This window comes from Arctopsyche grandis, chromosome 6 (assembly GCF_051622035.1).
Source record: "Arctopsyche grandis isolate Sample6627 chromosome 6, ASM5162203v2, whole genome shotgun sequence".
In the NCBI taxonomy this organism is placed as follows: Eukaryota; Metazoa; Arthropoda; class Insecta; order Trichoptera; family Hydropsychidae; genus Arctopsyche; species Arctopsyche grandis.
Window position 1 is genome coordinate 4,574,859 of NC_135360.1, and position 11,218 is coordinate 4,586,076.

Below are 11,218 nucleotides of genomic sequence, written 5' to 3' on the forward strand. Positions count from 1 at the left end.
CATACCGGTGATCAAATGCAGACAAAAATAGCATGCTATACTGGGAGGTCTGCAGCCCTGCAGCCCATTTGGACGGCAAAAATAGCATGCATTTGTACCATATACTGGGAGGGCTGTAGCCCCGCAGCCCACATAGACGAGCCGCTACTGATTAAAACCACTAGTTCGTGTATGATCAAACTAGTATGTTCATGAACGAGCTGAAGTGAACACTTGGACTATACAAATGTATACATAGTGAAATTATGTGTATTTTTTCTTTACTATTGCCTCTTGTAGAGTCGTCACAGAAACTGCGAGAGCCTTATCTTGATTTATAAGACTTGATTTAGATTATAATTTTGTAAGATCAATATTTTTTTACAAAATTGGTAAGTTTTTGTTTCATTATTATTTACAGTGGGCTATTTCTGAATCTTGATTCCTATTGGTCGAACAGCTTTACTATGAAACTCTAACGTATACAAATTTCAAAATACACCAATAGAAATCGAGCATTTTTCTCCCTACTGCAAACATCCGTGAAATGAAATGTATACAAGATCGGTTGAGGGAATTTAATCGATAGATAACAGTGTATATATATTGAGGGAAGATATGCACATACAATATAGCAGAATAATACTCGGATATGATAAAAAAGCTTTATATTTGAACTAGATTTTAAAATCGACTCGAATCTTTTTGCAAATAATTTTTAAAATATATTTTTTTTACTAAACCGCCACTCATCGATACATTTATTCCACGATATGCAGTGTTGGTGCCTTTCTTATCACCGATTACTTATCTTGTTTGCAAATGAATAAATTCCGTTATCGAAAGATATGGATGAGCGTTGTGCATTAATATATATGTAATATGAAATGGATAAATTGTCGTTACGATATAAAATATAGAATAGATTTTTGAGTATGGAGAGTTAAAAACTACCAGAAAAAGTGCGTACACAACAAAGTTGTAAATATTTAGTAGAACTTAATCCATCCCCACCAAATCATCCAGGATGAACTGCAAGGTCCTTGAATAATCTCCTTGCACATGGAAGTTCCGGGCTTGAAGTTGCAATGCCTTTAATTGAAGACTGGTGATGGTTTTCTTCAAGTTAAATATAATTGAATTTTGAGTAATATTACAAATTAAATTCAAAATGCAATAAGCTATCTGTAATAGAGCAAAAAAGAAAATGAAGTTATTGCACAAGCCACGTGGTAAAAATGAGGTTATTATAACTTCGTACTTATAATTTATAAGTATTATGTATGAACTTAGATAAATACCTGTAGGATAGTGAGGTGCTCAATGCGTGGACATCTTTATCTGGAGGTATACAATTTTTCTGGATATCGAGCTGCATGAGAAGAGTCCTTGCAGCCATTTTCGTGTGGGGCTGACGATGAAATGGAAGATTGAAACGTTATCACTTCTATATATAATAAAAGTTCAAAGCCTGGGACGGGGTTGCTACACTTAATAAAAATGACGACGCGTTGAATTTTAAGTACAATATGTAAAAAAAAATGGGCCTGTACTTATGTAATTGGTCAGTAACTCTAAATGCTATTTATTGATTGTAATAAATGTAATTTATAGTCGACCAAAATTGTGCTGACGATTCCATTTGATAGAAATATGTACTACATGCAGAGCCATTTTACTAAAAGTTAAAAACTTTTTGTAATTTTAAATTTTATTTAAAATTTTATTTTACAAAATTCACTACCCGGCAAGTAACTTACATATATAATAAACGCATTTTGGATTTGATTCGGATGTAGGAATCTTAGGAAAAGTTTTCAAGTTTTTTCTGTATTTTGTACAATTAAATACATACATAAGTTAGTTGTTTCATGGGTTATAATAAAACAGTTATTTATGTTTAAGGTATGTATTTAACATAATTTTTATCTCAGTTTAATTTTGGTTGTTAATATGTACATATTTTTGAAAACAAAAAAAATCATCTCAAATGACAGAATCATATGGAATGACAAATGCAGAGTAAGCTCCAGATATTTTAGAGAGTAATTTTTTCAAGGTTTTCCAAGTTTTATTTTTGTCGTCGTATTCTAAAACATCCGACAAGACTTCATATTCATCATCCATACCACCTAAAAAACTAAAAAATTAGTCGTACTTCGATGGATTTCCAAGCATTTATAAAGACAAAAATGTCTGTGTGTGTGTGTGTGTAAGTAACGCTTCCCGTAGTATAATAATTATAATGTACGAATATAATAATGAGTTAAAAAAAAACGATGTATATATACTGTTTACTACCAATATTACCTCTCGGAAAATAGTGCCACGAGCATTTAGCTCCATATACTGAAAATTTATTAATTAATTTTTCTATTGTTGTTTTATATTGTTGATATGTAGGTAGGTAGGTAGTTTTTACTAATAATACACCCGATGAAATTTTCATCGGGTCTACCACTATATAAACCATTTAATAAACCACTATATAAACCACTTATAAGACTATACGCGCTCTTTCTTGTTTAAGACTACATATGTATGTACATGTATATGATTAAAAATTGATTTTGGTTACTTCACAGTGATATCTAAAATTATCCTGTGATATTAATGAAACTGAAAAAAGTCAAGGGTTGGCACTTAACAAAAACATAAAATTATCGAATACGTTTCTAAAAACCCGTGGCGATTAAGTGGTTAATCGAAATTGATTACGTCACGCCATATAAAAAATACGTAATGGTAGTTTTATTTAGCGAGGTTTTGAAGCATTTATTTTTTTCATATTAAGAAATTAAATATAAATATTAAATTTATTTTATTTTAAAGGTATTTGAAAAAATTACGACCGCGATGCTAATCGAACACATGACCGACACATTTCTTTTAATGTTTTTTTTCATTGAATAACTTTATATGCCATAACCCACGCGATGATATTTCATTGGGCTTATCTAATATATAATTTGGAAAGAGACTTTGTACATATATATGTATGTAGGTATCCTTCGTTCGTAGAAATCCGTGACGTCATCGAACAAATAATTCGCTTTTTTCCGATTCAAAGGATTTGAAGTTCCCGGGGGCGTAGGCGCCGAGGGCGAAGCCCTAGAGGGCGCACATATAATTTTTTATAAGAGACTTACTATATATAATATATTTGTTTGTTCGTGACAGTCAATTTAATAAAAAAAAAAACAAATGAGTATTCAAATAAATTATATTACAAATACCGAGCGAAGCCGGGTAAAACAGCTAGTCACTAATAAATATATACTTCTTTATCGATTCGAAAATTTGTAAATATTATTTTTGGGTAGGGTTAAGTTCAAATTTCAATAAAATTGGATCGGACCCAATTGGTTGAAAAATGAATTTCAAGACTAAAACTGAAAAATTAACCATATAATAAAAACACACCTATGCAAAGCAACTTGTTTCGAAAGCTAGATAACATATTCGAACTTCGAGGAGACGGTAGTTTACAAAAAACAATCCACAGATTCGCCTTGGGGTCGAACTCTTCAACGGTATCAAGAACTATCCTGGAATATTTGATATATGCCACACCACCAGCAACGTAGAGTTTACCATTGATTGTAGCGCTCTAAAAACGGTTATTTTTTACATATTAGCCAGAGTGACATTACAGAATAATACAAATACTACATATATATAACTATAAGAAAATTAGCGAGACATCTATGTTATAGACAATACATTTTTGAAATCATGTTCAAATAGGGGTGATATAGTGGGTAGAATAGTTTTTGCCAATTTGATGGAAGAATACCTACAACAATTAAATCAGATAAATTGGCAAACTCTGATAAGAAATGACTGACTTGGAGACACAAATATCCAAGTCTGACCAGCAGCATTAAATATTATACTCAGAATAAATTCTTTTCAATCGAGATTAGCTCACAGGATCGAACCCGGCGACCAGTCGGTGCTTAGTATCAACGCAACCACCGAGCCATGCTATTGGCTAAGTGACGTTCATCAATTGGATAAATGCAACAGTATTCCTGATGATCATCAATGATAGTCCGTTCATTTATGGATATTGTTGTGTGGACGTGAAGAGGGCTTTCCGGGATCGGAGAGAAAGACGCAGTAGTCATGTAGAACTGGTTTATTGGTTTGCACTCGTCGGCTCTCCAGTTCCGAATGCTTTACAGTTCGAGAGCGCCCAATATTTATACTCATCGGGCGCAATACACATACAGGGGTCTACCTCACGGCACCGAAAGTGAAAATCGAAAGATCAAAAAAAAAAAGGGTGCATGGTAAACGGTACTATGTATATATAATATACATATATCAGTGGCATGCGGCGAAATTATCCCTCTTTTTTGTCATATAACCTTGTTTAATGTCAGCGCGCAGAATACGGGAGGAAAAGCTTGTTCCTCTTGTTCCTGTTGTATCCTGCTCGCGCAAATTAAGTGAGAATGTACGACGGGGGGAGAGATAATTTTACCGCACGCCACTGATATATATATATGTATATATATATATATATATATATATATATATATATATATATATATATATATATATATATATATATATATATATATACTAACGGTTAGTATGTATATATATATATACATACTAACCGTTTTTCATATGTATGCATGATAAACGAATATTTTCGACTTTTTCACTGTCGACTTTCACCGGCTTTCACGTATATGACGGCCGATAGGATCGCGTGACTCATCGACCAATATGATCTCGGGAATATACATGTATGTGTATTGTGCCCAATGAGTATAAATATTGGGCACTCTGGAACTGGAAAGCATTCCGAGCTGGAGAGCCGATGGATGCAGTCGAATAAACCGCTTCTACAATACTACTGCGTCTTTCTCCCCGATCCTGGATACCCCTCTTCAGGTCCACGCAACAATATTTATGGATATTCACCGAATGACTCTGCCTTTTATGTTTCATTGAAGCGCGAAGAGACCAATTTTCTGTATCTGGTGAGTACATTTGGACTTTTTTGGTGGTGCTCCCAGTTTGTAGCCGCCCACCAGTCACATAGATTTTGTCATCGACGACAGAAGCTCTATGCTCAGAAATTGTCGTTATCAATGGAGCGACAAACTCCCACCTCTTCGAATCGCTCTTCCATCTATAATAATTTTAACAGTAAATTCAATATCTTTAAATCTCAAAACAGTACTTTTTTCTACAACTTCATTATAACCTTTCAACTGATGGAGTTGTAAATAAAGATCCGTCAGTTTCATCATGAAATTGACCACCAATGACGTATATATCAGTGGACGAATGGCGACGCATTGTCACGGCTGAGGAGAACCAACGATTTTGGTGCATCGGCTTCAATGTGTGCATCTGACCATCTTTAAGATCAATATACTTCACCTGAAAAAAAATTGAGTTTATTGATAAAACATAAAATAAATAATTCATTCGTTGAAAAATAATTCATACTTCTTTAGATTTATTTCCGCCGATGATCATAATCCAGTCGTCGATTAAGGTTGATACATAACCAAATATACCGAAGGGATACATCTTTTTGGTCCAACTTTTGTTTTTCGAATCGTAAATAGCAATGTTGATATTGTCCTGAAATAAAAGTCGACCATAGCGTCCTTAAGGGGAAAACACACAGCAAGGAACGTGGCACGTGGAATATCGACAATTTCTTCAAACAGCTTCATTGCAATTTCTGTATATATATAGCTTCCTGTATTTATACAGCTACCGCGAAATCCGTCTGGTGCAGCTACATATGTATAGCATCAAATATGAGCCATAATTGGCTTTTGTTCGAATTCCTGAGAAATGTATGTATGTATGTATCTAAAGGTAAGAACGTCAACTGTTTCCGGGGGGCTTCAATAGTATTTTGTGCGTGTTTGTATTAGTGCGTATTTTTCCACGAAATATCAACATATAAGTAAATATGCTTTAGGAACCCTTTAAAATAATTGTTGGTGTGTGCGTTTCATGAAAATATTAAAAAAAATCTTGAGTTCGAATTTTCGCATGATCACAAAACTTCATCTATTGTTACTACGTACATAGATATAGTAATAACTCCGAAAAGATACTGAATTTATACAAACATATGTATGTAAATGAATCGTAAACATTGGTATTGCATGTAAAAGGTGTCTAGGTGGACGAATTCCTCCAACGAAATAGACCCGAAGCCATAGGCGGATCCAGAAAGTGGTCAAGGAGGGTGCCATTTTGAAATTGAACATAAAAAAATTAAAACTTTTGTGATTTAACATTACGATATAAATAATAGGAGATATGATACTTACATTGTAGTAATTTTTTAAAGAAAACTATTATGGTGTAAAACCCCATTCAGGAAATATGAAAACTATGAAATTAAATTCGTCCCAAAGGGGGGGGGCATGGCACCCATGGCACCCCCCTTGGATCCGCCTATGCCCGAAGCGAAGTTGAAAGTCGGGTTGAATTGGTGAGCATGAGCATGAGCACGTGCATATCTGACAGGCATCGAAATAAAATGTTCCCAAGCGAATGCGCGCGCGCGCACCGTCGGCTGAGCGGCGAGTGGCGTTCCCCCCTCCCCCCTCCCCCTCTCGGCCCACCATACGAGATACGAGAGGGGAACGTTGGGGACGGGTGAGGTAGCGACCAGCGGGCTAAGGAGTGGGGGTCACTACGCTTGCCGTATCGCGCACTAACACAATCACAACGGTGTCGAAACGTAGCCCTTTGCGTATTGAAGGGTTTTTATAAAGTTTCTAATTTTTAGCCAGCAGCATAGCTCGGTTGTTAAGCTTCTGCTTAGCGTCGTGAGGTGCCGGGTTCGATCCCAGGGCTGGACCTCGGGTGAAAATGAATTTTTCAGAGTATGCTGTTGGTTAGACCTGAATTTGTGACTCCAGGTTGATCGTTTCCTATCAGAGTTTGCCAATTTTCTCTGATTTCATTGTTGAAACGGTTTCCGGTAAAAATTGGCCAAAATCCTTCCTATTTATACAATATAGTGAATAGCCCGATGAAATATCATCGCATGGGTATAAAATTATTATATACCCGTATAAAACTAAAAAAAAAATCCGGAACCGGAACCGTTATTTTCGTAGACTCTCATAGATAGTTTTCAATTCTTTATTTGTAATAATTTTCAATTCTTAAAGTTAACGTTAACAAAATGTAATATTTTCCGATTATATGTACGCAAAAGGTCATTGACCTCGTAACGTTGAATATTATTATTACACATAACAAATTACGTGCATATACATATGATGTGTATTTACAACACGTATTCTGGGCGAGGATATGGCGTGCGACGCGAGCTCGTGAGGGCCATTGCGTTTGGATCGGAGGGTCCGAGGTTCGATTCCCGGCGCCCGTGGTGAATGAAATCAATTTTTTTCTCGAATATCGTCAAAATATAAATAATTTAAATTATAATTATAATTTAATTGAAAATAAATACATAAAAAAATGGTTCAAAACCTCACTAAATAAAATTATTAAAATTACGTATTTTTATATGGCGAGAAGGAATATTTCAATTAATGTTTAAAAAAAAAAGGCAAAATGAAAAATTGGATTTTGCGTGATGTCCGAGACCATTAGCTCAATTTAGACCCATATTCAGGCTATTTGGGGTGATCGGTTCGAGTCGCGACAAAGTCGTCTCGTCGAAAAATGAATTAATCGATTTTTATCGATTCGTTCATTATGTTCGGCGAGAGTTAGGACACACACACACACACACACACACACACACATATTACCGTCTTTATATATATGATGTCACCAATAATTTGCGTTTGATTAATGTGCAATAATAAAGTTTGTGTACGATTTGATAGATGTCTCATTGATTTGCGAGTTTTTCAGTGTCTCGTAATTCAGTTACTTATATAATGAATAAAAAATGCTGCAATATTTGTAATTGGCCAGGAAGGCGCATTGGGGTTGCCTGTAATGCCCTATGTGTTGTCCTATGTAATGTGTTGTCATAAAAATGAAATAATGTCAGTGGTTCTCATCATATTAATTTTTGAAGAGAATATTAAAATTTTTGTTGAAAATCTCGATGTGGTGATCGCACCAGGTAACAATACCCCTAGCAACGCCACTACATATACGATTAAAGCAATTAATTAGTCCTCACATGAATTACATACATATATAATATTAAATATCGTACATACATATGTAATTTCACCAACAAGTACAATTTTTACACTTTTCCATCGTTGGCTAGTGTTTTTTTGATGTTTCAAAATAGAGTCAATCGCCTGGTTAACCATTTCTGTGTACTCTGGCGACGAATAATAGCCTGTCCAAACCTCAGTGTGATTCATCTAAAAGTAATATCAATATATCTCAGTAACTATTTAATTATTCATATTTAATAATATAATTTACGAATACCTCCATTGCGAGTCCCGGTAATTTTACAAAACTCAACAGCTCCTTTAGTTTCGGTCGTCTTTTATCATCGTCTTTGTCAACCCACAACTTGACAGCACGAATCACATGCGCTTCAGAAGACACGCACAAATAATCAGATTTTATGATGTCGGTCAACGTGGAAAATGGTAGATCGAGAAAGTCAGGAGTTTTGTACAACTGAAACGGAAATGATTGGTAAAGCACATTCACTTCACTTCAAAAAAACATCAATACTCACATTTTCGAAGTTTTCTAGGGCAAAATACATCGCTGTCTCAACAGACGCTGGATCATTCGAGAATGTCAAAGCCTCTAAGCTGTTTTTGACGTCGATCGTTTTGTAATACAGATTATAAATCTCCAATTGGGTGGCAAGATCCTTAAACTTCTCGTACAGATCCTCTTCTATTTCTGGAATCAAATTCAATGCAATTGTACGTGAAATACGAGCAATGAATTGCACATACTCATCTAAAGGGGTTTGGTGCAAACGATCGACAAGCGCCAGACAGACTGAACCACAGATTAACTGGATGGCTGCTTTAAATTGTCGACTTCACGAATGATAGATTGCACATCAGATGACGAGTAACCTTTCGATGTGCACAGATGCAATTATTAAAATTGAGTTGGATCTTTCTGGCGAGTTTAATAAGACAAAATTCGGAACTAAAGTATCAGAAGCACAGAACGTATACAGGGTAGGTATTTCGGGACTTCGGGTAGATTTCGCTTAGTGTAAGTGCGAGCAGTGCGCACGCATAAGGTACACGTGTCGTTAATCTGTGGTTCAGTCTGTCTGGCGCTGGTCGATCGTTTGCACCGCATCGATCTAGAGATACTTACTGATCACGCCAGTGTAACAAAATCTCAACAAAGCATCGATGACAGCATCATCAAATCCAGAAAATATTCTGTTCAACTTCTCGACACTTTCCTTTATGAAAATTTCGCTGCATGCGGCCAGAATGACCATATGGGCGAAGATACTGCAATTATAGTGAAGAAATACTGTTAAAATTGACACTTAAATTAAGTTGAAGCATATTTTGAGATAGAATACAAATACCTCCGGTCGCGCACGGTAAATTGAACGTCTGTATACTTTTTGTCTTTCGCAGCGGAATACAATTTTTCAAGTCGATCCGTCTGAAAACCTAGCTTGGCCTCAATGTCGTACATTCTGTCTCGAAATGTTTGGATTTCTCCTTAAAGGAAAGAAAGCACAAGTTATACATATATATGGAATACGTATAAATGTAAATATATATGTTGTCAGTAGGACTTGCCGATCGAATGAACTTGCAGCAGTGAATGATAGCTTTAGCAAAAACTATCATTATATATACAAACTTCGTGCATATCTAACCTCAAGGTTTGTTTTGCAGTATGTTTGTGCGGTGTATAAGAATATGTTTGTTGTTGTATTCATACTTATCTGCCGTGGTCCCGTGGTCGCCAGCTTTGGTTTGCATGCTACTTTGGCATTTGTGAGTGCAGACAGTCAGTTGAGGCAGAGAAAAATGATCAGTTTTTCCATATATAGGGTCGCTTTAAGTCTTTGGGGCAGAATACGCCAGCCCCAGCCGTGTATATTTTCTATACGATTCGAAAATTACTCGACACCGTCAATCTTTTTTGACATTTAAACTACATATTTTTGTAATTTTTATGATTTTTATTATTTGTATTAAAATCACATTGACGCTTTGGGGCAACCTGTCAAGTCTCTGTGGTATTGATTTTTTAAAATAAAATAAAATAAAATATATCACCTATAAACTAAACTTAATTATTAAACTACTAAACTGAACTATTAAACTATAGCCAGCAGCTTAGCTCGGTGGTTAGCTTCTGCTTAGCGTCGAGAGGCACCGGCTTCGATCCCATCAGCTGACCTCGATTGAAAAGTATTTTTCCGACTACATCTGTAGTTCTGCTGGTCAGACTGGGATATTTGTGACTCTAGGTCGATCGTTTACTATCAGAATTTGCCATATTTCTATGATTTCATTGTTGAAACGGTTCATTGTTGAACCCGTTTAAAAATTTGTAAAAATTGCGTTTTTTTAACGCTTTTATCTCATAAACGAGAAACATTTTACAAAAATCATTGTCATATTCGAATTTAGTTTAAATATTGATCATTTTCCGGTCCATGTATAGATTTTGTAATTTTAAGCGATATGTTTCGGTTTAATACATTATATTATCTATGGGCAATTTATGCAATTGAAATATTAATCTCCATTTTGAGATAAAAGTACCTGTAATCTTCCTTTCATAATTTTGATAATAATAGTATCCTTTCGGCCAAGTTAATTAATATGTTTTTTAAACGTGAATTGAAATTTATAACCAAAAACTTCCTTGATGTGAAACTACACTGGGTTTCTCTTGACTCCCCTCTCCAGTACATTTGGTGAAATGTAGTGCTATCTATGTATGAAAGGCGAAAGTTATCATTTATAATAATTTTTTTTCGAATAATAATTTTTGTTTTATTAAGAATAAAATACAAATTATGTCTAAATTTTTCTGCGGACCAACAAAATATTCTCACGGATCAGTGGTACGCGATCCAACGTTTAACCAACGCTGCTTTATGTAGATTGTTGATTTTAGTCTCTCAAATTTTTGGGTGCATTATTAGAATAATGTTTTAAAATTTGTATTCGTATTAACAAAGAACTAAGAGCCTCAATTTTAATGAAATATGAAATTTCACGAGACGGGTGGAATATGTTTATTTTTATTAAATTTATCAACAAAATGGAAATCATCGTTTGCAAAC

The 11,218-nt window shown here is 35.0% G+C and overlaps 1 protein-coding gene across 1 annotated transcript; it reads right to left on the reverse strand.

Moving 5' to 3' along the window:
* Nucleotides 1–1,965: 1,965 nt before the first annotated feature.
* LOC143912530 (kelch-like protein 24) lies at nt 1,966–9,606 on the reverse strand. The gene is made up of 10 exons (XM_077431816.1): nt 9,494–9,606; nt 9,271–9,413; nt 8,663–8,835; nt 8,404–8,601; nt 8,199–8,333; nt 5,452–5,589; nt 5,204–5,382; nt 4,738–5,128; nt 3,403–3,589; nt 1,966–2,111 (listed from the first exon to the last, which is right to left on the reverse strand). Exons 1-10 carry the CDS (start codon nt 9,604–9,606, stop codon nt 1,966–1,968), a joined length of 1,803 nt encoding a protein of 600 aa, XP_077287942.1.
* Nucleotides 9,607–11,218: the final 1,612 nt, after the last annotated feature.

What these genes read in the sequence shown, in the direction of transcription:
- LOC143912530 (XM_077431816.1), bottom strand. Translation starts at nt 9,606, where the DNA reads ATGTACGACATTGAGGCCAAGCTAGGTTTTCAGACGGATCGACTTGAA. An exon ending in AAAGTGTAAAAATTGTACTT is followed by an intron (nt 5,590 to 8,198) that starts GTTGGTGAAATT and finishes CTTTTATTTCAG; the next exon opens with GACAATATCAACATTGCTAT. An exon ending in GCGGAAATAAATCTAAAGAA is followed by an intron (nt 5,383 to 5,451) that starts GTATGAATTATT and finishes ATTTTTTTTCAG; the next exon opens with GTGAAGTATATTGATCTTAA.